The sequence below is a fragment of the Lepidochelys kempii genome, chromosome 20, assembly GCF_965140265.1.
Source record: "Lepidochelys kempii isolate rLepKem1 chromosome 20, rLepKem1.hap2, whole genome shotgun sequence".
NCBI lineage: Eukaryota > Metazoa > Chordata > Testudines > Cheloniidae > Lepidochelys > Lepidochelys kempii.
In genome coordinates, this window is record NC_133275.1 from 2,282,514 (window position 1) to 2,308,079 (window position 25,566).

Here is a 25,566-nt window from a genome sequence, read left to right on the forward strand (position 1 = left end):
CCCGCCGCCATGGGGGCCTAAGCCCCAGCCTGGAGGGACCCCTCCTGCCCCACGAGCTCCATCACCGTGGCTCCTTGGATCCTGGGCCTTCCCACTGACCGAGGGGCCCGTTCAGCCAGCTGGGGCAGCCACGGGGACACGGTCTCCAGGCACAGGGCAGCCCACGCAGGCTGCCAGGCAGCAACGGCTTTCCCAGGTGGCTTCTGCACTGGGTGTCCCAGGAGCGAAATCCCCCCTCGCCACATGCTCGGTCGTGGAGCCTTCCCTCCATCCTCCCGACGTGACCCGTGTGTACAGGCCTGGGCACACGTGCTCACACGCACAGCCATTGACTTCGTTCCCTCCAAGGCCCGGGACGTGGGACGCTGTCTGCCGCTCCGCTGCGCCCCACGCTCGCCACCCTGTGGGGGGAGGATTCCGGGGGCTGGCTGCAGCACCGGTCTGCATGGTCCTAGGGGCGAGCCGGAGCGCTGGGGGCTGCTTGAGCTGCTCCCAGCGTGAGCAGCTGGTTGGGTGCGGCTGCTGGAGGCTCTCCCAGGCTCTGTAGTAAAAGGGGGGGATGTATGACTAGAGAGGGGGGCAGAGCACACTGCTCCAGAGTCCAGCCCCCCGGCTCCAGGCTGGTGTGCTGCATTGAGGGCAGTGTGCAATCCGTGGAGGGAAGCACCGCCCGGGTCTCCATGCAGTGGGCCAGGAACTGCCAAGCAACTCTGCCACTAACTCACTGCGGGGCCTTGAGCAAGTCCCTTCTCCTCTCTCAGCCCCGCTGTCCCCAGCTGCAAAGCCAGGCCGCGGAGCAGGCCCCGGGCGGATTCGCGAAGGAGGGTAGCAGGGGAACGTGAGATGGAAACAGGTGCAGAGGCGGCATCAACTCCCCGCAGCACTCGCACCTCCCGCCCACACGCCCGCTCAGCCGGCAGAGAAATGCTCGGCAGCCCGCGAAGGGGAAATTCCAGCTGACGGGTTTGTGCCTCACCGTGGGGTTCTGGGGCCTTCCGCCCTCCAGACTGGGCTCCTCTGTCTGCAGACAGCCCCAGCAGGGGTGCCAGGAGTCGAGTGTCCCAGGCCCGTTCAGTCCTTGGCCTCTTCTCTGAGCCTGGCTGGGAGGGGGTCCGTTGGTGCCGTCACATGGCCGCATCTTTTGACCACTGAACTGGTAGCCCAGGGGGCAAGGCTCTGGGCACCTGAGCCAACTGCTCCGGGCAGCACCGCTCACCTGACCAGACTGCAAGGGCTTTCTGGTGTAGTGAGTTTGCTGGGTCTCAGTCCAGTTCTCAGGTGGGACCCTTAAGCCCCCGGCACCAAGGCCAAGGGCTGGCTGGGGCCAGACTGAACTTGGGGGGGTACCTTTGCAGCACGCATGTGCACACAGATCACGCCTGGGGGAGAAGGACGAGGGCGTAGAAAGGGCCGAACAGCTCAGAGGTGACTGGGGGGAGGAGTTCCCCTCCTGCTGCCCACTGTTCCTAGCGAACGTCTCCAGACCAGTGCTGCCCCCTCGCACCTGGCAGCCTGGCCTCAGTCCCAGAGAGCACCCGGCACCCACACGCCCGGAGAGCGCGGGCCTGGGCAGGCTCATGTGCGCAGAGCTGCCCGGGCAGGCTCCGGCGCACCCACAGATCGGCGCTGAGGGATGAGCAAGCAACGCGTACACACGGGGGCACCCACCCGCAGAGATCCACGCTGAGTCCCCCTCCGCTGACGCCCAGGTGTGCACCTTGGCACCCCTTTGACACGCACTGAGATGGATTCCTCGCACGCGGGCTCACCCAGGAACCCCCCCACCAGCGCACAGACGGGGCCGGGCCCAGGACTCAGCTGCCCCCACGGCCCCCTCGAGTCAGGCCTGCCCACAGCCAGAGACCACCGCGTGCTGCCAGGCAGCCTGTGGGCGTGTGAGCACGAGCACACCCGGCGTGACTTGTGTGCACAAATCGAGTCCCCCCCTCCCCCGCACACACACTCAGGGGCACAAGCAGGCCTGGCCAAGTCGGCAGCCGGGCTCACACCCCTGAATAACCTGCCCAGGGCAGGGGTGAAATCTCCGTCCCTGGAGGTTTTTAAGGGCAGGTTGGACAAACACCTGCCAGGGACAGTCTGGATAATCCTTCATCCATGAGCACCGGGGCTGGACTCAGCCCCTCGGGGGCCGTCCAGGCCCACGACCTGGGGACTCTGATGTGACCTCGCGCCCTCCCAAAGGTGGCCGGGGCAGCGCTGAAGTCAGAGCTGCTTGCACCACCCCTGAATTTGGCCCCTAAGCCCCCCCCCTGCGGTTCAAGGCCAAGGCGATCCCTTCCCAGAGGGTGGCTCCCAGAAAAGCCCTGCTGGCAGCTGGCCAGCCCCAGCCCCCCAGCGCAGGGGCCGGATTCTTGCTTTAATTAACCCCTGGCAGGAAATGGGGGGGGCTCTGGGGGCCCAGGTGACTCTCCGGGGTTTGTTCTCACTGCAGATTGGTGCAGCCCGCCGCTGTCCCTTTAAGTGTGTCCCCCCTCCCCCCCGGGGCTCGCTCAAATTGGCGGGGGCAGGAGGCTGCGGGCGGGGGGCAACTGGGTTCTGCGGAGGCTCTGGGCAGGGGCGTCGCAAACCGGCTGCAGCGCGGGGCCGGGAGCACGGCTCGGCTCGGCACGGCACGGCTCGGCTCGGCACCCTGCGGGGTCTGTGCGCCCCGGAGCCCGTCGGGGCGCCCCGCTTCGCTGCCGGCGCCGGGAGGGGAGCGGCCGCAGGAGGAAGGTGCGGGGGCCCGGGAGGGGAGGCGCCGGGGCGGGCTGTGATGTCAGCGGGGCTGGGCTCGGGCGGGCGGCGCCCCAGGCTCGCCCCGCGCTGCCGAGCTCCGGACAAGGTAGGGCGCGCCCCGGGGGAAGGAGCTGCCGGGCGCCCGGGACCCCCGCGACCCCCGCCCGGCTCCGCGGCCCCCGGCGCTGGGGAGGGGCAAAGAAACTGCGGCGTCCCGGGGGATCCCGGCGCTTCCGCGGCTTCCTCGTCCCGCAGCGCCGGGGGAGGAGGAGCCGGGGTCTGGCCGCGTCCCGGGCCGCTTTGCCCCGGGTCCGGCCGCTCCCCGCCCGGGCGATTGACCTGGGTGCCCGGGGGGTCTCTGGGGCGTGACCCCGCGCCCTGCAGTGCCAGGCGCTGGGCACAGGAACAGGAGCTGCCCCGGGGGCCGGGCGCTGGGCAGGGGAAGGGGCTTCTCTGGGCCCCTGGTTGGCCCCAATGTGACCCTCTGGGCTGAGCTGCTTCAAGCCATCCTGGCCCCGGTGGGGCTGCCGGGATGAGGAGGGCCGCGTGTCTGGGCTTTTGCACCCATTCAGAGAGTGTGTGGCCAGTAGGGATCCTGCACTCGGGCTCCGGCCTGGCCAGGGCCAGAGGGTTCCCCCATTCCCCCTGAACTGTAGGTTTATAACCCGCGGGATGGCCCCTGCCCCAAGGAATCTGCAATCCCGAGCCCCCGCCTGGCGGGCAGCGCCATGCCCAGGTTTGCAGAGTGCTCGCCACATCTGCCATGGCTTCTCCTGCCCGGTAGAAAGGGGCCAGGGCCGTGCCAGCTTTCCCCACCCACCCCCCTAAGCCGCCACGAAGGAGCCATTGCCATGCAGGGGGGGCTGCAGGGACGGGAAGGGGCTGAGCAGGAGGAGGCTTTGGGATGTTTGGCTGAGGGCGGCACAGTGGGCCAGGCAGGGGGCAGTGCAGCGAGGGGCAGAGGTTTGACCAGGGGGAACAGCGAGGCAGGGCAGAGGGGGAGACCCCTGCCTGAGCTGATGGGCCAGACTTTCCAGCCAGCAAAGCACCCCCAACCCAAATCCGGTGCCTACTGGCTGCTCCGCTCTGGCTCCAGGCGCAGCTGGTGCATCTGACCCCCAAGGGCTAATCCAGCTGGGATCAAACCTCCATCCTGGGCCCTCTGGCTCTGCTAAATCAAGAAGCCAAGCCAGCTGATTGGCCCTTGCAGGGGGAGCCAGCGGGACTGGGCCTGGTGCTCGGTGGCATGGGGGAGCACTGAAGGTGGGGGAACACTAATGGATCGGCTCCCTGTGGCCTGGATTTTTTTAGGGGTTCAGCCTCCCATGGGATTTCGGAGGCAGGTTTCTGTGTGTGATGCACTGGCCCAGGCGAAAACCACCCCCCAGGCCTCAAGTAACAAAGGCAATGCCAGCTTGTTTAACTTTTATATATGTAAAAAAACCAACCCTTCCTGGGCCATGCTGGGGCTTCGTCCGGTCCGGCTCCCTCGCCGCCAGGGCAGAAATCACCCCAAGTGCGTCGTGACTGGACCGCCAGTGTGGGCGCCTTCCTTCAGTGCTGGGAAGGCTGAGTCAGTCCATGGGAAATGGAACCCAGGAGTCCTGGCGCCCAGTCCTACCCGCCCCTCGGTTGGCTGACCCTCGGGGCGAGTTTCATGTTCTGTTTGGATTTGACGCTGTCTTTCCTGGAGCCTGGAACAATCCACTGGGAGAAACCAGCACTGCAGGTGTGCGGGCTGGCTGGGCCCGGTTTGTCCTGCCCCCAGCAATTCTCCTTAGACGGGAGAGGCCCCGTGCAGCTGTGCTCACCCAGCTCCAGCCATGTGCCAAAGGACACGTTTGCCCAAGAGCTCGAGCGGGCATTCCTGGTAAATAACGCGCGGCGGGGGGTTACAATCTGCCGCCAGAGTGATTGTTAATTAAGGAGAACAAACTAACTTCCTGCCGAGGTCTGAGCGGTGGCCAAACAATAACGTGCGATTTCCTAGCGCCTTTCCTCCCCCAGCACTGGCTATAGACAGGTTGTCTTCTGCCATGGAGATGCAGCCACCTCTGGGGTGGGGCGCAGCGGCTGTTTGGACAGTGCCCAGCAGAGAGGTGGTTTGCGGTCTGAGGGCAACGCCAGCACCATGCAGAGGGAAGAGTGCCCCCATTGGGCCGCCAGCCCCACTTCCGGCAGCTCCTGGCTGTTTCTTGGCCCTCCCTCGTCCAAGCACTGACCCAGCTCGGGAGGCCAAACGGGGGGGGACCCAAGGCTGGGTGGAAACTCCCCCCCCGCCCCCACATGCTCATCCCTTCTATGGGTCAGGTAGGGGGACAGGGCAGCAGGGGGTCAGGCTTGTTGGATCCCTCTGACTGTGGCGAGGCAGGCGGGAGGGGGTGCAGGGTCCAGCTGACTTAACCCCTTCATGGGGGTTGCAGCCTAGAGTGGCCCATTGCTCTGGGGGTGGGGGAGGCCGATCAGGCTTCGCTGTGAAGTGAGGCGGGAGGCGCGTTTGCAGAGGGACCAGGATGAAACAAGAGCCTACCTTAGTCAAGGGGCCTTGGCGGCGCCCTGCCGGGTGTCATGAGTTTGGTGGGGGCTCGGGCCAGGGAGCCACGTCCCCTGCACTGGCAGCCTGAGGAGAGAGGCCGAGGGCCGAGTGGGCCGTGGAGACCCTGGACTAGCCTCCCTGTGAGGCTGGTCCCGGGGCGGGGGAGAGCCATATTCACCGCTGGCAGTGGGGGCGTCTCGGTGGCGCTCAGCTTGTGGCTGCGTGAAAGGGCCTCCCCACACCCTTCCCCAGCCAGCGTGGAGCTGGGATCAGGGCTCTTGAGCCCGCCCTGGAAACTCTGCGAGTCACTTAGAGCTGCCTTGGGGCTGCTGTAACCCCTGCAGGAGGCAGGCCAGGCCCTAGGCTTTGGGGAGTGCAGTGAGTGAGGGCTTTGCCCTGCCCCTGCCTAGGAACAAGGTCCCCCAGAGTCAGACACCAGGGTGATGGGCCCAGCACCAGCAGAAGCTCCGAAGGCTCTGGCCCCGGGTGCTGGCCCTGCAGGCGCCAGGGCAGGAGCATTTCCTTCATTCAAGCCTGCTGGTTCTACAGGCCTGAACTCCATGGGAACGCAGGGTGTTGGCCTGACAAGGGCAGGGAGTAACCGGCTCCTGGTTCCTTTGCTCTGCGGCGTTTGGATCTGGCTGGGGCTGCGTCCGAGCCGATGGCTGGGCTGGTGGAGAAGCCGGGGAGATCAGACCCTCTTTCGCTTGGCTCAGCTGTTCCAGGAGGGGTTGGGGCAGCTGCCTTGTGTCCAGTGAGAGTGAGTTAAGATGGAGAGTTCCTGCCCTGGAGTCCTGGCACCCAGCCCCCTCCCCAGGCATTGGCCCCCACTCACCTCCCAGAGCTGGGGATAGGACCCAGGAGCCCTGGCTCCCAGCCGCCCTCGAGCTCAACCGCCTTCTCTGAAGCTTCTCCTTGTGCTGTCCCTTTAAGACTAGCCTGAGGGGGGACAACCTGACCTGACCCCCACCCCTCCCATCAGTCAGGTGGGGGCTGGCAGCTCAGCTGGAGCATGGGTGGGACCAGCCAACCCTCAGGCTCCTGGCAGTGGGGCCAGGCTGCCCCTGCCTGCCTGGGAAGTCCCATGCCTGTCTGGGACAAGTAGGGCTAAGCAGAGTGGGGGAGACAGCTGGATGTGAGGGGGGTTGTTCTGTGGGCCTGGGGCTAGTCCCAGAGCAGGACACTGAGCCATTCTCTTGAAATTCCCACCCCTCCTGCACGGTTGGTCGGCCCCCTGCTGAGTCCTGGACCATCCCCCCAGCCCAGTGCAGGCTTCACCCCCCCACCATTCCCCCCCAGCTCGGCTTCCCCAGCGCACCAATAGTCAGTAAGTCAGGGAGGTTGGATCCCATTAGGGGTTTAGCCATGAATCCCAGAGGGGGTGGGCGGGGAGCCTGCCAGCCTGGGCCAGCACCCCAGCGTTCCCATCCCCTGCCTCTGGCCAGCACTGGCTGGCAGGGAGCGCGGGCTGCTCCATGTGTTGGCACTGAACCAGGGAGCGTGGGCTCAGCTGGGCCAGGGGTGGGGGTTGGGGGGCAGGATGTGATGCTCTGAAGAGGGGCAGGCCCAGAGTGGGAGTCGAGACATCTGGGTTCTGTTCCGGGTGCTTATAGGCAAGTCCCTGCCCCTCTCTGCCTCAGTTTCCCCATCTGGAAAGCAGGGGCGATTCTGGGGAGGCTGTGAGGCTAAACTAACGACTCATGTTTACCAAGCACTTTGGGACCAGGACTAGGGGGCACCAGCAGAGCTGATGGGGGAAGCCCAGGGCTGGCCTAGCAGGGGGCTGCTGGTCAGGGTTGCTAAGAAAGGTCATTTCTCCCCCCGAACACCCTCGGCCGTGCACTCGCTTGCCTTGTGCAGCTCCCAGGTGCCGTGGCGCTTGCTGGGGGTGGGCAGCTAGAAGCACGTGGCAAGGGTGAGATGTGGTAGCGGGGGGAGCTGCCCCCTCCCAGGTTGGGGAGCTGCCGCCCCATGCGAAGGGGGGACGGGGGGGCTGTTGGCACGCCAGCCACCTTGCCAGAAATCGGCTGGTTGGTGTCAGTCGGGAAAACGAGTGTGAAATCTCCTCCATCCCGCTGGGATAAACTGTGCCCCCCCATGAGGAGTGATGGGGCTGGGCCTGGCATGGGCTGGCGAGGGGGGGGCCCCTGGTGTCCCAGGGAAGGAAGCAGCTATTTGAGCCCCCCCCCTCCCCAGCCGCTGCCCCACCCATGACAAAGGATCGTGGGGAGGGGCTTTTCCCGGGATCGCCTGGTCCCCGGCTTGTGGCTAGGGTGCCGAGGGGTGTCTGCCACCCGGGGTCGCTGGGAGCCAGGGGCTGAGGGGGACTGGCTGGACCATTGGTTGGGGGGCTGCTGGCGCAGCAGCGTGGGTCCCTGGTGTCCCCTCTCTTCTCCCTGGCCTGAGCCCGCGCGTGTGGCCAATTGCTGTCCCAGGAGTGGAGTCAGTCCTGCCGGGGGCCAGGCAGAGCCAAGCTGGGTCAGAGCCGAGGATTCTCCGCGTCGTGTGCTGGGCACGGCCAGACGATGGGGGCAGCAGGGCCGGGGCCCCTGCTCGGCCGTCCCCTGGGGATCACGGTGTTAAGCTTTGGCCTCCAACCCCGAACGGCGTCTCCTGGCATCTGGTTTCCATTTGCCGTGCTCGGCTGGTGGAGCCAGGGGCAGGCGGGGCTGAGCTAAATTTAGCGCTGCTGATGGAGTTAGCAGGACTCAGTAACCTCAGGATCACTGGGATGTGTCCAGGGCGGAGTCGGTGCCCTTCCCCCTGGCCTGGGGTGCCAGCCCTCCTCCGAACGGCTCAGGGAGAGCAGCGGGGATGGGAGCCAAGACTCCCAGGTCCTGTTCCTAGTTCTGGGATGGGAGTGGGGTCTAGTGGTTAGAGCAGGGGAGCTGGGAGCCAGGACTCCTGGGTTCTTTTCTCAGTAGTGCTGCTGGCTCACAGTGTGTTGTGACCACTATGTGCCTCAGTTTCCCTTCTATAAAGGGCAGGGGAGCAGGATCCTATCAGGGGCTGTAAGCACATCTGACAGGTGCTAGAGAAGGTTCATGGCGCCATTAACAACAGGGTTTTATTAGCTTTGCCGCTAAGTTTGTTCAATCAGATGCAGCGCCCGGCCCCTCCCCGGCACTGGGTGCACCCCTCAGCCTGGCTGTGGCTGCATCTGCCTTCCCTGCTCTGATTGATGCTGGGCTCAAAGCCCACAGTTTCCTCCCCACCCCTGTGTGATTACCCTGTGGAAGTCACTGCTGCAGGATCTTCTGGGAGCAAAGGGGGAAGTGAGTTGACAGAAAGGCCAGGCCCACTGTAGGAGCGAGGCTGGAATTCTCCCAGGGAGCTAGCAATCCTCATGCTCCAGGGCCCAGCCTGGTCCCCAGCTGGGGTCAGGCAGGAATTTCCCTCTGGTCACAAGTGGCTGCATTGCACAGCTCAGCTGCACCATCCCTTGACTGGGCTCCGTCTTTGAGGCCTGATCGGGCTGGGGGGTGTCAGCTGCTGCCAGTCAGAGGTGAGGGTGAAGCTGAGGACCCGCTAAACTCACCCCCTGGGGGTGGCATCGACAGCAACCTCCTTGAGAGGCATAGGGAAGCCCCATCATATCCCATAGCCCCCACCCCTCGGTGTGCAGCGGGGCCAACTCAGTGCCCCACTTCCCTGCAGGGCTGGGAGCTGCCAGGGGGTCGGTCCCGTGGGGTGGGGTGGAACGGCCCCCGAGCCAGAGCAGGGATGCAGGGGGCTGGCAGGGATGCAGGGAGCTGTTAAATTGATCCCCCGGGGGTTGTGGGGAGCGGGCTCCCAGCAAGACTCCCATTCAGCCGGGGGTGGGCGGGTAGCTAGCCAGGCCCCTGGGATCTCTGCAGCCATGGCGCGGGTGCCAGGAGCCGTTTGCCTGAACCACATTTCATGCCAGCACTCTCTGTTTCTTGCCTCCCCCTTTCCTTCCTGCCCCCCCCCCTCACCGGGGGGGTGTCCCTGGGGGCGGGCGCTGAGCAAAGCTGTGTTTGAATCCCAACCCCCTGCATGAAAGTGGGGGGGTGCTGAGCAGCTGCCTGCTCCCCATGGCTGGGCATGTACCTAGGCGGTGGGGGGCTGTGTGCAGGGCATGTGCATGGCTGGGCAGACCACGGGGGGGTGAGGTTTGTGTAGGGTGAGGGTGGTGTGCATGGGTGTCGGGGCGGGGGGTATGTTGGGGGACGTGGCACCAGTGCCCTGCCCCCACCCCTGGAGCCCCGGCTCGCCCTGTCCCAGCGGTTTGTTCCTCGCCCCGGGACAGCCCCATGTTTACCCTGAGAGGGAGTCATTTCTTGATGGGGGGATCCCTGTGGGCACCCCCCCTGCCCGCAATGCTCTAAAAATGGATCCACCGAAAGCAGAAGTCGTTCGTTAAGGGGCTTGGACTGGCTTTGTCATCTCCTCCGGCACTGGCCGCACCCGGAGCCAGCACAACAGGGTGGGAGGAGGGGGGCTCCTGGCCCTGCTGCCAGGCAGGGGCTGAACTGGGGGTTGGTTGGTCACATGTCTGGGATGAAAGGGGGCGGCTGGGAATTAGGCAAAATCAGAGCCCCCTCCCCGCCCCCCGATTCAGGGCCTTGTTGCTAACAGAACAGGGGTGGTGCCAGTCGGGGTACAAGAAGGTTGGCAGAGCTAACCACTGGCCCCCACTCCCCTCCCAGAGCTGGGGATAGAACCCAGGAGTCCTGCCCCTCGCCCTCCTTCATTTTCATTGTTCTGCGCGTTAGCCCCTCTGCTCATATTAGCTCAGCCTGGGGTCCCCCTCTCCCTAGCCAGTGCCCCCAGTTTTGCACCTTTCTCCAGCAGCTGGGCCGGTGCCCCTCACTCCCGACTCACAGCCCCTTGCTAGCCCGGCCCTGGGCTCCCCTCCAGCCATGCTAGTAGCCCCCGGCCCAACCTGGCTAAGGGGGTGAGTTACCGCCCCAGCTTCTCCTTGTGATGTCTTCACAAATGGTTGTATTGAGGGACTGATTTACTCTTGTTCTATAGCCCCTGTCATCCTGAAGGGCCACTTTTGGGGCAGGCCAGGGCTGGGAGAGCAGGGGCTGTGGGTCAGGATTGAGGGACACCGACAGAGCTTGGGGGGACCCAGGGCTGGGAGAGCAGGGGCTGTGGGTCAGGATTGAGGGACACCGACAGAGCTTGGGGGGACCCAGGGCTGGGAGAGCAGGGGCTGTGGGTCAGGATTGAGGGACACCGACAGAGCTTGGGGGGACCCAGGGCTGGGAGAGCAGGGGCTGTGGGTCAGGATTGAGGGACACCGACAGAGCTTGGGGGGACCCAGGGCTGGGAGAGCAGGGGCTGCGGGTTGGGATTGAGGGACACCGACAGAGCTTGGGGGGACCCAGGGCTGGGAGAGCAGGGGCTGTGGGTCAGGATTGAGGGACACCGACAGAGCTTGGGGGGACCCAGGGCTGGGAGAGCAGGGGCTGCGGGTTGGGATTGAGGGGCACCATCCAAGCCGCTCTCTGGTCTCAGACTTGCTGTCCGGGCTGCGAGGGGGCTGGCGTCCAGGGGGGCCGTGCTTGGTATTAGCCCCATTAGAGTTAATGGGAGCAGCACGTCCTGTCCTCTCCCTGCCCCACAGAGACCTTGGAGCACTTCGTGCAGCCCGGCAGCTCCCAGGTGTGCGCCGAGATCTGGATTAATGTGAATAAATCATCGTAGTAATGGAGTGAGCCGAGGGCTTTGGCGGGCAGCGGATACTGGGAAAATACTGCTGCCGGGGAAGGAAACAGGGGGGCAGACATGCGATTCCAGCCCGGGAGCAGGGGGCCCCTGGCGTGAACAACCCCTCGCTCCCACTGGGCGGGCGGATCTCAAAGCACTCAGTGCTTTGTTATCCCCTGGTGGGGAAACTGAGGCACAGAGTGGGGAAGTCAGTGGAGAGTCTACGACATGGCTAGGAATGGGACCCAGGCATCCTGCACTAACCATTAGACCGCACGTCCCAGAGCTGGATGCAGTGGGGGCACAATACTAGTCAAGATCTGGGGGGTGGGGCTGGCGCAGCGGCCCCTCCCCCATGCTGCTCCCCCCCCCCCCGGCATTGCTGTTGCTCTTGGACCCCAGCCGGTCCATACGCAGTTTGCAGCCCGCTCTGCCTAGCGCCCCAAGCCCCAGCCTATGCTGAGAGGAGCTTTGCCTGTTGCCAAGACCCACCTCTTTCCTGCCCCCCCAGTTCATGTCTCTGAATCAGACGATCTCCCCCCCATCCCCAATTCACAGCGGCAATTGGAGAAACAGGAACCTCCCCCTCCCCGCCCTCCAGCCATGACTTGGCACCATTAAATATTTAGCAGTGCCGGCAAAGTGGCCGCCTGCGGAGAGGTATAAAGCACTGGAACCAGCTGCCCATCGCTACCAGCTCCGTGCCAGGCTGCTGGGGCACGGGCCAGCCCATGCGCCTCCCAAGTGTCCCGCTCTAGACCCCCGCAGCGCTGGCAGGGGTGTCTGCGCTGGCAATGGGGCTGTTCTGGGGCAAATGGTGCCCCTGTCTGTTGGCCGGCGGCCAGCCCACCCCAGTCGGTAATTGGGTAATATCCCTTTAAGAGCCCCTGCCGCTGGGGGTCTCAGCGGTGGGTCCAGAAGAGGCACATAAGGACATCGAGTGGTGGTGGCCCCACTCCCACCCCCGACTGCCGTGGGTGCCAGCCCGGCCTCCTCCGCTGGGCTCCAGCCGCCCCAGAGCAGGGCCCCCCCGGGTTGGGATACCAGGGGAGGTTTGGGGGGCGCCGGGGGCTTGGCTGGCATTGCCTGGGGGCAGCGGTTGGTGCTTGGCTCCGCCGGGGAATGTGCTGGCTCAGCTAATCCGGGAGGGGCGCTGCCCGGGGACACCCCCCCTCGGTCGCTCTCGCCGGCACCTCGCCCGGGTCCGTCGCGCTCTGCATCCTCACTCCCCTGTTGGCTCCTTTTGTCTCTTCCCCCCCCCCCAGTCACCCCCCGGGAGTCTGTTTCTAACTGCCCCCCCCCGGCAGCCGCGGCCCAGAGGCCCCAGAACATCATGTCGGAGAGCAAGGATTGGGCCACCCTGAGCCCCGAGGAGTTCGCCCACCTGCAGAAGTACATTGACTGTGAGTGACCAGCTCCCCCCCCAGCCCTGCCCCCCCCCAGCCCCACTGGGGCAGGTGCCCAGCCCTGCCCCCCCCCAGCCCCACTGCCCCGGGGGTGGGGGGCTGCGGTAGGGAATCCCTGTGGGAACAGCCTGTGGCCCCCAGGGCATCGGGGCCCCAAGGAAAAGGGCCCCCCTGCCCCGTAACCAGTGAGCGCCACCCCCACAGACCGGGCTCCGCCTAGGGTGCGGGGCCGGTGGGGAGAGTTGCCACGGCTCTGGCAGGAGCAGGATCGGGCCCCAGGCGGGGGGGATGCAGCTGAGCTGGGCAGCTCCCTTCACCCAGCCATGCCAGCGTTAACCCCACCCACACCCCGCTGCGCGCTGGGGGGTTGGCCCCACTGGGACCCCCCCATCAGGTTCCGCAGTGGGGGGTGGGGTCCCCTCTTTTGGGGATTTGCCCTGATACCAACGCTCCAGGCCTGCAGGGGGGGGCCCATTTTCTGCCGGGGGGGAGGGCTGACCTGGCCCCCCGTCACAGCCTCACAGGTCGTGCCCCATAAGGCTAGGAAGCTTGGGGTGGCGGGGAGGGCGGTAGAGTGGCTGGATCTGCCCCCAGAGCAGGGCGGGGGGCCACGGTGGCAGAACTGCAGCTCTCGCCCCCCCCAGCAGGGGAGGGGGAGGGCGAGGGCTTGGCCCCGGGTCTGGGCAGTGTCTGCCCCAGGCCAGGGCTGCTCCCCACTCCCGGCTGGGGGGGACCCTGGGATCGTGACTCTCCCCATCTTCCCCCCCCCCCCCCAGACAGCAGCAAGAAGGTCCAGGACGTTCTCCAGGAGTTCTACGGAGATGGCACCTTGGTGCAGCACCTGCAGGGAGACGTGAGTCCGCCCTGATGCCCCCCGTGCCCCACGGGGGTGGCCCAGTCTGTCCCTGGAGCCCCTCTGCTCTGAGCCGGGCCGGCCCCCTCCCTCCAGCTTGGAAGCGCCGAGCAGAAGCCCCCCCCAGGCCCAGGATGCCCCCTAACTGCCCCCCCCTCTGCTGCCTCCCCCCAGTCCATCGACTTCGAAGGTTTCAAGCTGTTCATGAGGAGCTACCTGGAGGCCGAGGAGATCTCGGACGCGCTCTGCCAACACCTCTTCCTGTCCTTCCAGACCTCGCCTGGGAGGGCCCCGGGGGAGCAGCCGGGCCTCGGGGAGCAGCCAGGTAAGGGCACGCACCGGCCCCGCCTGCTCCGTCAGCCTGGCAGAGCCGGAGGACAGTCCCCATCAGATGCCGATTGTACGGGGTATATGACACACAGCGGAGCAGTTCTGATCCCAGGCAGTGGGGGGCAGTCACTAGCTAGCTTGCTGCAGTGGCCAGAGCTGGACTGATGGGGGGGGGGGGCAACATGGGGCACAGGCTGCCTGGGGCTAGGGGACTGCAGCTCATACTGGGCGGGGGGCTGCAGAGGGTCCCCCATTTCCCGTTGCTGCTTACCACTTCCCGCCCCCTCCCACCCCTGCTGGCAGCTGAAGCCGAGGAGTGAATGGGCCTTGGGGCCTGATCTCCTGGGTCCCTGCTGTGTGGGGCAGGGGGGCTGCAGGATCCAGTGCGGGCTCTGTCTCTTTGCAGCCAGCGGCCTGGTCTGTGTCAACGACGTCTCCTGCTACTTCTCGCTGCTGGAGGGGGGGCGCCCTGAGGACAAGCTGGAGTGTGAGTCTGGGGGTGGGAACGCTGCGGGGGGGGCTGTCCCACCCACCCCAGCCCCATGGAGAGGTGACAAGGACAGGGCAGCTCTCGGGCTCAGACCTGAGTTGGGTTCCTAATGGGGCAAGGGCTGGGGGGGGAGCCACAGCGGGGGGTGTCAGGGTCCCCGGGCGATGCTCTGGGACTGCTCCCCAGGAAGCCAGGCAGGACTCTGGGGGGTCTCCTCTCGGGGAGCAGCCTGTCTGCAGGACACACAGCTCCCCCGGCTCCACCTTCCTGGGTCTGACCTCGGAGCCTTCAGCCTCCTCTGCCCCTCCCTGCGCTTCCCACAGCCAGTCCGCCCAGGCGGGGTCCTGGGGGGAGCAGAGGGTCCTGCCCCCCAACTCCGCAGTCAGACGGGACTCTCAGCCAGCCAGTAACACAGAAGGTTTATTAGACGACAGGAACATGGTCTAACACAGAGCTTGCAGGAGCAGAGAACAGGGACCCCTCAGCTGGGTCCATTTTGGGGGGCCGTGAGCCAGACAACCACGTCTGCCCCTTCACTCCTCGTCCCCGCCAGCCCCAAACCTGAAACTCCCTCCAGCCCCTCCTCCTCTGGGCTTTGTCCCTGTCCCGGGCCAGGAGGTCACCGGATTCCTTTGTTCTCCAACCCTTTAGCTCTCACCTCGCAGGGGGGAAGGGCCCAGGCCATCAGGTGCCAGGAAACAGGGTGTCGGCCCATTCTCTGTGTCCAGACCCCTGCACACCACCTGCCCTCTAGGGCTCTGCAGTGATCATTACACCCTTATCCCACCCGCTAGAGACTTAAGAACTGCATAGGGGAAACTGAGGCACCCCCCAGCACCATTCAGAGGAAACATTAAGACAGTCCCACTTCGTCACAGGAGGCTCGTGGGAGACCTTTGGGGTTAGAGGTCTTTCCCCAGAGGGGTGGAGGCTGACAGGCTGTGCTAGGATGTGGGTTGGATGGGGGCTGGCATAGGGGTGGGGGTGGGGGGGCCATGGAGGTCTGGGCCTGGCTGGGGTCCCCCCACTGAAGTCCGCTTTCTCCCCCCCCCCCCCCCCCCAGTCACCTTTAAGCTCTATGATAAGGATGGGAACGGCCTGCTGGACAGCTCGGTGAGTGCCGTGGGGGGACCACAGCCCCCCATTACTGTCCCCTTCACCCTAGTGCCCCCCCACTGCCCGCTCTGAGCACCTGGGTCCTGCAGAACCCGCCACACTGTGCCTGGCAGAGGCTGGGAGCAGCCCCCCCCATCTCTATGCCCCCGCTGGGTCCGGCCCTGCAACAAAGGGAGGCCTTTGTGCCCCCCCCCCAGGGATCCACAGGTGCTTCCAGCCTCAGGGCTGAGCAAGGGGTCCATCCCTGGGGGGCTGTCTCCCCCCCCTCCCATGGGCCAGTACTGACCCACTCTGCCCTCCCCGGGCCGATTACTGACCCGTTCTGCCAGCCCTGCCACCCCCCATGGGCCAGTACTGACCCACTCTGCCCCCCCCCGGGCCGATTACTGACCCGTTCTGCCAGCCCTGCCCCCCCCCCATGGGCCGGTACTGACCCGCTCTCTTCTCCCCGCTCCGGGCCCCCCAGGAGGTGGATCGGATCATCACCCAGATGATGCGAGTGGCCGAGTACCTGGACTGGGACGTCACGGAGCTCAAACCTGTGAGTACCGTGCTGGGGCCGTGGGGTGCGTGGGGCTGCCCTGGCCCTGCCCCCTCTTGCCTGGAGGGGCACCAGCCCACGGGCACTGCAGGGGACAGTGTGTGCTGGGGGGGCTGCCCTGAGCCCGTGGGGAGGGAGGGGGTGCAGGGCTGGGGGTGAAGTGGCTGCAGATGGGGAGTCCCGTGCCCCTGCCGTGGAGAGTGGGGGGGAGATAGGGCCCTTGGAGGGGGTGCTGTTGGGTGGGGGCTCACCCAGCCCCTCTGGAGCCCCTGAGCCATGTCCCTGCCCCCCCCCCCAGATCCTGCAGGAGATGATGAGGGAGATCGACTACGATGACAGCGGGACGGTGTCGCTGGCCGAGTGGCTGCGTGGGGGGGGTCACCACCATCCCCCTCCTGGTGCTGCTGGGCCTGGAAGTGGTGAGTCCGGGGGGGCGGGGGGGGGCGACACAGAGAGGGGCGACCCCAGGGGGGTCCCAGGGGGGCGAGGGGGGGCAATCCCTGGGGGTGGCAGAAATGCTCTGAGCCGTGTGGGAATTCGACCCCCTCCAACGATGGGGATCCCCGTTGGGCAAGGTGGAAAGCAGCCAGGGGCATGACGGGCGGGGCCGGGGCGGGAAGCTCCCTACCCCCACCCCGATCCTTCCTGTGGGCCTGGGACCCCCCACGAGCCCTGATTTCCCCCCCCGCCCCCCGGCGGCCCAACCAGTGGTAACCGCGAGTGGGTAACGGCCCACAGGTGAGCCCCACGCCCCTCGGGGAGAAGCTCTGTGTAGCCCAGCCCCACCCCGCCCCGCCGACTCCCGCCCCAGCCCCCCCAGGGACCCCCCCGGACTCTCTCTCGTCTCTCCCCGCAGAACATGAAGGACGACGGGCAGCACATGTGGTGTCTGAAGCACTTTAACCGGCCCGTCTACTGCACCGTCTGCGAGACCCTGCTGCTCGGCCTGCGCAAGCAGGGCCTGGCCTGCACCTGTGAGTGCCCCGGCCCCCCCCGCCGGCCCCCCTCCCTCTGCCCCCCCCCGACACGGGCACGGGCCCTCCCCCCGCCGGCCCCCTCCCTCTGCCGCCCCCCCCCCGACACGGGCACGGGCCCCTCCCCCCGCCGGCCCCCTCCCTCTGCCGCCCCCCCCCCGACACGGGCCCGGGCCCCCCCCCGACATGGGCATGGCCCCACCTCTGTGCCCCTCCCCCAACACGGGCCTGGCTAGGGGAGGGGGATCCCCCCCCACCTCCGCCCCCCTGGAGAAATGGGCACCAGCCAGGGAAGGGCACCCAGGGGGCGCTGTGAGTTGTGTGGGGCTGGTGGGGCCCAGCCTGGGGTGACCCCACCCACCTCTCATTCAGCCAATGACACACCAGCAAATCAGCATTGTGTCATCAGCTCAAACTGCCATTGGCTGGCCTAACCCCCGCCCTTTTCCCTCCATTCAGATGTGATTGGCTGGCCCACTCGAAGCCCCGCCAATCATTGAGGGGGGATTGGGGCGGGGCTAGAGGAGGAGCTAAGCCCCGCCCCTGCCCAGCTTGTGCCCCGCCTCCCTGGTCACTAACCTGCTGGCGTGTCTTTTCTCCCTCCAGTCTGCAAGTTCACGGCCCACGAGCGCTGTGCCCGCCGGGCGCCCCTCAGCTGCATCAGCACCTACGCCAAGTCCCGCAAGGACACCAGCGTGAGTGGGGGGCAGGGGACCCCCCGTGTCTGTCTGGCCACGTCCCAGCGCGACGGCCCCCGGTCCCCAGAACCATCCTCCCCACCCAAGTACCTCCCACGTGCTCGCTAGCCCCATTGTACAGACGGGGAAACTGAGGCACAGAGTGCGGCAGGGACTTGCCGCTGATGGGCTGACAGACTCTGGGATTAGAACCCAGGAGTCCTGACTCACAGCCCTCCCCTCACCACCCTCCCAGCGCTGAGGAGAGAACCCAGGCATCCTGGCTCCCAGCCCCCCATAGCCCCTGGCTCTAACTCACTCAACCCCACTCCCCTCCCAGAGCCGGGAGAGAACCCAGGCATCCTGGCTCCCAGCCCCTGCTGGGCGATGGGAGCGCTCACTGCCCCCCCCGCCCCCCCGCAGGCGCAGAGCCACGTGTGGGTGAAGGGCGGCTGCGAGGCCAGCAAGTGCGACAAGTGTCAGAAGAAGATCAAGAGTTTCCAGAGCCTGACGGGGCTGCATTGCGTCTGGTGCCACCTCAAGGTGGGTGCAGGCCCCCCCCTCCCGCCCCCCCCGGTGCTCCTGCCAGGCACTGGAGGCTGGGGGGCAGCTTCAGGGGAGGTGGGGCCAGGAGCGTGTGCTGGGCTAACCCCCCGTCCCCCCCAGATCCACGAGGAGTGCCAGCCCAGCGTGCCCCCGACCTGCGACTGTGGGGCCCTGCGGGACCACATCCTGCCCCCTTCGGCCATCTACCCCGTCGTGCTGGTGAGTGAGCCTGTCACGGGGTCCCCGGGCAATGCTCTGGAACTGCTCCCCATGAAGCCGGTCAGGACTCGGGGCAGTCGCCTTCCTGGGAGCAGCCTGTCTGCAGGACACACAGCTCACCCGGCTTCCACCTTCCTGGGTCTGACCTCGGAGCCTCCAGCCTCCTCTGCCCCCTCCGTGCGCTTCCCCCCAGCGAGTCCGCCCAGGCGGGGGTCCTGGGGCAGCCAGAGGGTCCTGCCCCCCAACTCCGCAGTCAGACATGACTCTCAGCCAGCCAGTAACACAGAAGGTTTATTAGACGACAGGAACATGGTCTAACACAGAGCTTGTAGGTGCAGAGAACAGGACCCCTCAGCCAGGTCCATTTTGGGGGGGGCAGTGAGCCAGACAACCCCGTCTACACTTCACTCTATGTCCCAGCCAGCCCCAAACTGAAACTCCCTCCAGCCCCTCCTCCCCTGGGCTTTGTTCCTGTCCCGGGCCAGGAGATCACCGGATTCCTTTGTTCTCCAACCCTTCAGCTCTCACCTTGGGGTGGGGGGGGGGGGGGGGAGGGCCCAGGGCATCAGTTGCCAGGAAACAGGGTGTCGGCCATTCTCTGTGTCCAGACTCCTGCACACACCTGCCCTCTAGGGCTCTGCAATGATCATACACCCTTATCCCACCCCCTAGAGACTTAAGAACTGCCTAGGGGAAACTGAGGCACCCCCACACTACTCAGAGGAAACATTAAGAACAGTCCCCACTTCCGTCACAGAGCCCCCGCCGGGCGTATGGACCAGCCCGGATCCCCTGGCTAGGGCTTTATGGACCAGTCCAGGTGCCTTTGGGAGGCCTGCCAGGCTGGGGAGTTCCCTGGCCCCACACTGGGGAGAGACCAGAGGCCACCAGCAAGGGGCTCTGTGCCCCATTGGGCTTTGAACCCAAAGGAGCAGCTCCGCCCCTTGAGCCCCACGGAGCCCTGGGGGCTGTTGGTTCCTCTCCCAGGGCTCTGGGCCCCTGCCCCCAGGTGACGCCCTGGCTCTGGGTTCCAGGAGAGGCAGAACAGCCAGAAGAGCGACGGCGGGACCCCGGTGGAGGAGATGCCGCAGCCCTGCACCACGCCCGAGGGCCAGGCGCTGCGGGTGAGTGGGGGGGCGACGCCCCAACGGCGCTGCTCTTCGACTGGCACCTGCGGGACGCGGCCACTGGGGGGCAACGAGAGCCCAGTGACCCGAGCAGCCAGGTCACTTGGCCCAGTAGGGGGCAGCAGCATGTCGGGGGGGGCTGGGAGGGTGGGAGCTGGCTGGGGGCCCTTGGGACGCTGCGGGGGGAGGCAGGGCCCCGGGCGGGGGTGGGGCCGGGATTTTGAAAAATGAGGGCGTTTATCCCTGCCCAGAATGAGGTAACAACCCCCCCCCCACCACCCCTCTCCCCAGGGCTCCCCCCCCCTTCACCCTGGTCCATACACACAGAGGGCTCTCGCTATTGGCTCATACAGGGCCAGTGGCTCCCTCTGGTGGCAGATGGTGACCATGCAACTTGGCCACAGCAGCCGCCTCCCCTGAGCAGGTGCTGCTGGACAGAGGGTTTGGTGAACCGTCTGCAGGTGCAGACGCCAGGACGTGCACTTCTTCCCACGCCCGCTGTGGCCCCAGCAGGCCCAGGCTTTGCCTTGCCCAGCCCCTCGGCACGAGCCGCGGAGCCGCGCTCCGGCCCTGCAGCGGCCGCCGTGGGCGGTCATTTCCTGGAACCCGTCTGCGGTTTGCTGCGCCCGTGACTCTCCCGTGTCTCACCCTCTCGTTTCCCCCTTTCCCGTGCTCTGTAGATCGTCCCCATCCCCGACACCCACCCCCTGCTGGTCTTCGTCAACCCCAAGAGCGGCGGGAAACAGGGGGGAGAGGTAAGGGGGGGGGTCAAGCCGAGGGGGCTCTTGGGAGCCAGAACTCCTGGGTTCTATTTCTGGCAGGGCGAGATGTGTGGGGTCTAATGGTTAGACATGGGGCGGGGCCGGGGGAGGCAGGGCTCCTGGGTTCTGTTCCTGACTCTGGAAGGGGAGTAGGGTCTACTGGGTCTGTGCAGAGAACAGGGAGCCAGGACTCCTGGGTTCTCTTCCCAGTTCTCTGTGTGACCTTGGGCAAGTCTCTGTCTGTGCCTCAGTTTCCCCACCTAATATGACGGGTGGAGGGGTTTGGGAGGGTTGTTCCAAGGTTGCCAGGCAACAGTCTCATTATCGTGATGTCATTGCTCCACCCTGGTCTAAGGGATATGCCCCTGGACAGCCCCCCCCCACCTCCCTCCCCATGATCTAGACTGTGTCGGGGGGGGGGTGTCCATGGCGATGCCTGGTGTGGGTTCTCGCTCCTGACGCCCCCCCCCTCGTCTCCACGACCAGGGTGCTCCGGAAGCTCCAGTATCTCCTCAACCCGCGGCAGGTTTACAACCTGATGAAGGGAGGCCCGGCCCCCGGGTGAGTGAGAATTCAGGGGCCCCGGGGCCCTTCACTGGGGGTCTCGGCCCTGCCCCCTAGTGGACTCTTGCCCACATTGCAACACCACGGGGCAGCTCCACGGCATGAATGGGAGGGGGGTCAAAGGGCATCGGCCGAGGGAGGGGAGTCGGGGGAGCCCAGGGCTGGGGTAACAGGGGCTGCGGGTCGGGAGTGAGGGGCACCGGCAGGGCTGTCGGGGAGCCCAGGGCTGGGGTACCAGGGGGCTGTGGGTCGGGAGTGAGGGGCACCGGCAGGGAGCCCAGGGCAGGTCAGGGGGTAACTAACCCTTGGGGAGGATCTGGCAGTGAATGGGGTGCGGGAATCCGGGCCCCGGCGCTGACCCAGCTCCGTGTCTCTGTTCGCAGGCTGAACTTTTTCCGGGACGTGCCGGATTTCCGGATCCTGGTGTGCGGCGGGGACGGCACCGTGGGGTGGATCCTGGACGCCATCGGTAGGTGGAAGCTGGAGGGGGGGAGGGGCAGGAAACGGGGCCCGATTCTTGGCCCGGGCTGGGGCAGGAGCCACTTGGACCCTGCCCTTGGAGGGCCAAGGAGCCCGCCCCCCCCGCCGACCGTCCCTCTGTCCTTGCAGATAAAGCCAACCTGCCCGGGCGCCCCGCGGTGGCCGTGCCTCCCGCTGGGGCACCGGCAACGACCTGGCACGATGCCTGCGCTGGGGGAGGAGGTGAGTGACGCCCGGGGGAGAGCTGGGCCCGGGGGTCTCCCTAGCCTGGCACCCGCCCCCCAGGAGACTAACGGGCGCGGCCTGCCTAGCTACCCCCCGCTCAGGCCTATGGCCCCATCCAGCCAGGTGCCCCCCTGCCCATCTCTGCCCCCAGCCCCGCTTAGGGAGAGGCGGGGGGGGGTGCCTGGCACTGTCCCCTCCCGCTGAGGCCGTGCCCCTGCCCCCAGGCTACGACGGGGAGAACCTGCGAAAGATCCTGAAGGACATCGAGAGCAGCAGCATCCTGCCCATGGACCGGTGGCTGGTGCAGGTGACCCCCGAGAACCCCGCGGAGAAGGGGGACCCCGTCCCCTACGAGATCATCAACAACTACTTTCTCCATCGGCGTGGTACGGCCGGGGGTGGCTGTGGGGTCTGAGCCCTGGCACTGAGGGGGGGGGGAGGAGGGTGGCTAGAGCCCAGTATGGGGGGTGCGGTTGTGGGGGGCAGGATGGAGCCCCCAGGATGCGATGGGACTTCTCCCTGTCCCATGCTCCACATGCAGGAGCCTGGCTCGGTGTCACTCCCGTCTGGCCAGCATAGGAACCGCGGGGGGGGGGGGCTGCTACCCCCCCCCCCCGTTATCCGCGCTGGGCTCTGACTGCGTCTGTCTCGTCTCCAGGATGCCTCCATCGCTCACCGCTTCCACCTCATGAGGGAGAAGTACCCTGAGAAATTCAACAGCAGGTGTGTGGGGCCGGGGGGGGAGACGACGAGGGCAGGCTGGCGGGTAGGGGGGTGGGCGAGGCAGGTGGGCATGGCAGGGGCTGGGCTGCCAGCCACGCTGTGACCTCGGGGGTTCCCGGAGGCACGGGGGCCCTGGCCTCCCGTGTGGATCCCGGCTGGGGCGCAGGGAAGCTCGGAGCGGCTGATCCAGCCCTTGGGGAGCCCGTGGGAGGCGGCGACTCTGGGTCCATGGCCTGGGCCTCGCCCATCGCACTGGTGACTCCCTGAGACGCCCCCCCCACCCAGCGGAGATGGGCCGGGAGCCAAAGCCAGCACCCTGCCCCCATGGCACCCCCTGCTGGGACGGCAACAGCCGGGCGCTCCCCCTGCCCCCCCCGCCAGTGCCCTGCCTGCCCCCACGACACCCCCTTCTGGGACGGCAACAGCCGGGCGCTCCCCCCCGCCAGTGCCCTGCCCGCCCCCCCTCCCGGTGCCCCCTGGTGTGGTGTGGTTTGTTCAGTTTTCCACCCGTGGGTTGTGGGGCTGTTTCCTCTCCAGGATGAAGAACAAACTCTGGTATTTAGAATTCGCCACGTCCGAGACCATCTTCGCCACCTGCAAAAAGCTCAAGGAATATCTGACCATTGAGGTGAGGGACGGAGCCCAGCGCTGCCCCCCGCCCCCTGCCCCACGCATGCCCAGGGCCCCCAGCCATCGCCCCCTGCTGGCAGAGCCCAGGGCTGGAGCATGAATTCTCTGCCTGGCCTGCAGGACGAGCACCGGGTGGCCTCTCTGGGGTGGGAGCTGGTTTACGCAGGTCCCCAGTTGGTAACGAGGGCTCTGCCCCCCCAGTGCTGCGGGCAACCCCTGGACCTGAGTGGAGCCCTCTCGGGGGTCGCTGTCCTCAACATTCCCAGCATGCACGGCGGCTCCAACCTCTGGGGCGAGACCAAGAAGCCGCTGGGCGAGGCCCGGAACAGGGCCACGGGGAGCCAGCCCGAGGCCGTCACCGACCCGGAGACGCTCAAGACCTGCGTGCAAGGTGTGGCGCTGGGGGGGCGGGGCCTGCATGCAATGGGCGGGGCCAGGAGTGCTGTGGGGGGCAGGTAGTCATCCCGTGGGTGGAATTGGGGGCGGGGCCTCGGGTGGAGCAGAGGTGGGGCCTTTTCTGCCTTGGCCCCTCCCACTAAGTGGAGCTATTAGAGCCCCGCCTCCTTAAAGGCACAGCACCCTATTGGGGGGCTGGGTCCATGAGGCGCTCCCCAGAGCAGGGGCCCACCTGCCACCCCCTGGCCCACGGAGCTGGTTGGGAGGGGGGGAGCCGGGTGTGGGGGCTGGGCTCACTCATCCCCTGGCCCTGGCCCCCCGGCAGCATGGGGGGGCCAGCACTGACGGCCCCTCCCTCCCCCCAGACCTGAGCGACAAGCGGCTGGAAGTGGTGGGGCTGGAGGGCGTGATCGAGATGGGGCAGATCTACACCGGGCTGAAGAGCGCAGGCAAGCGGCTGGCCAAGTGCTCGGAGATCACGCTGCGGTGAGAGCCGGGGGGGCACCGGGGGCAGAGGGGGTGAGGTTCCCTGGGGGCAGTCAGCCCCCATGATCTTACGGGAGGCAGGCTTGGCCCTGGGACCCGCGCGCGGTGGGGAAGGTCCCAGCCCCCTGCGGTGGGCAGGCTTGGCCCTGGGACCCGCCGCACGGTGGGGAAGGTCCCAGCCCCCTGCGGTGGGCAGGCTTGGCCCTGGGACCCGCCGCGCGGTGGGGAAGGTCCCAGCCCCCTGCGGTGGGCAGGCTTGGCCCTGGGACCCGCCGCGCGGTGGGGAAGGTCCCAGCCCCCTGCGGTGGGCAGGCTTGGCCCTGGGACCCGCCGCGCGGTGGGCAGGGTTGGCGGGGGGGGGGGGGGGGGGCTCTGTGGGGCTGTCTCACACCGGGGTCTCCGCAGGACCCTGAAGTGCCTGCCCATGCAGATCGACGGGGAGCCCTGGATGCAGCCGCCCTGCACGGTAAGGAGCCGTATGGGGGTGTTCCCCCCCGCACTCCCCTGAGCCAGCAGTGGAGATCCGAGCCCCCTGCAGCTTTCCCAGCCCCCGCGAGAGGCCTCAATAGACCCCCCCCCCGCCCCACCCTGCCCATCCGTCTTGGGGCGCGGAGGAAGCCGGGGCCGCCTGGTGTTGGGAGGGGGGCTGGGGGCCAGGGCAGTCAGCTCCGCTACCTACCCCGGGCAGAAAGGGGCCCATTTGGAGTGGGGGCGGCACCCGGGTGCCCCTCGCCTGCTGGTCGCATGGGGCCAGGGCTAGCAGGTGTTGGGGCGGTTCGGAGCCATGGGGCTGGGGTGCTGGCAGCCACGCGCCCCCCCCCATAGGCAGGAGGTGCCGTGGAGGGGTAGGTGCATTACTAGGGAACCTGCAGGGTGGGGGTTGTGTGGCTGGAGCTGGGGGAGGGGACGCTTCCCTGCCCACACCAGAAACCCCCCCCCCTCCCCCCCCACGTGTCCTTCCTCCCCCCAGCGTGTCCTTCCTCCCCCCACTCTCTCTCTCTCTCTCTCTTTTAGATCAGGATCACGCACAAGAACCAGGCGCCCATGCTCTTGGGCCCGCCCCCCCGCTCCTCCAGCTTCTTCGGCATCAAGAAGGGACCCCATGAGTCCTAGGGGGCATAGCTGGGGGCCAAGGATGCCCCCCCCGGCCCGGCCACCTTGGCTCTGAGCGGGGAACAGCCCAACTCCAGGGGCGCTGGTGGGTTTGGTTCCTGCCCCGCCCCCCCGGTGCAGCCTGGATGTCCCGTGTAGACCATCGCGTCATTTGGGGGGTGGGTGTCACGCCTGTGGGCCCCTTCCCTGCCCAGGCCCCCCTGCCTGCTGGCCGCCGTAGCGAGCGGGGGGCGGGCGGGAGGCCTTGGTCTAATCCCCCACCCCCGCTGCTGAGAGTCCTGGCCCCCACTGCCCACCCCCTCTTGGGTGTTTCTGCCCCATGGTGGGGAGGAAGGGGGCATCTGTATCTGCCCCTCCTGTGCATCTCTGGCCCCGGCGGGTGGGGTGGGAAGCAGCGTGCTGGGCCCCTGCGTACCCTACATTCCAGCCCCCCTATTTATTGCCCCCACAGTCCAAACTCCCACCCCCCCTTGAGATTTCAAGTGCCTCGTCTTACTAATAAAGGTTGGAGGCTTTTGTTCTCCCCCCCGCCCCATCGTGGTTGCTGTTCTGGGCACAGACACCCGCCCACCCGGCCCGGGCCTCAGGCGATGGGCCATGGTTTGGACCCACCCGTCCTGCTGCCCATTCCCTGGGGTCAGAGGCAGCGCCATTCAGGGGCAGGGCGAAGGGGGAGGGGGCTGGGCTCTAGGGCTCAGAGCACAGTGTCACAGGACACCTGGGTTCCTACTCCCAGTTCTGGGGGGAGGCGAGGTCTGCACAAGGTTCCAGGACGCCTGGGTTCTATTCTAGTGATTAGGCACATCCCTGCCCCCTGCTGGAGGTGAGTGCGGAGCTAGACCTATAAGGCGGGGTGGGGGGGAGCTGACTCCTGACTATCCCATGCCCCCCCCCCCCCTGCACAGCCAGCCCTGCCCCCCCAGGATTCACCCAGCACCTTCCCTGGCAGGGACAGAAC

General features: G+C 66.9%; 1 protein-coding gene across 1 annotated transcript; it reads left to right on the top strand.

Annotated features, from left to right (window-relative positions):
• The first annotated feature begins 2,941 nt into the window (after positions 1 to 2,941).
• Positions 2,942 to 25,143, top strand: DGKA (diacylglycerol kinase alpha). The gene is given in 27 exon segments (XM_073319443.1): positions 2,942 to 4,606; positions 12,217 to 12,354; positions 13,134 to 13,210; positions 13,385 to 13,535; positions 13,947 to 14,027; positions 15,094 to 15,143; positions 15,613 to 15,687; positions 15,986 to 16,057; positions 16,059 to 16,106; positions 16,544 to 16,661; positions 17,268 to 17,356; positions 17,762 to 17,881; positions 18,005 to 18,103; positions 19,138 to 19,227; positions 19,911 to 19,997; positions 20,491 to 20,552; positions 20,939 to 21,024; positions 21,165 to 21,211; positions 21,214 to 21,261; positions 21,466 to 21,630; positions 21,632 to 21,646; positions 21,919 to 21,983; positions 22,521 to 22,611; positions 22,815 to 23,004; positions 23,375 to 23,495; positions 23,901 to 23,961; positions 24,510 to 25,143. Coding segments are annotated over 27 exon segments (2,634 nt in total). The 5' UTR covers positions 2,942 to 4,317; the 3' UTR covers positions 24,609 to 25,143.
• Positions 25,144 to 25,566: the final 423 nt, after the last annotated feature.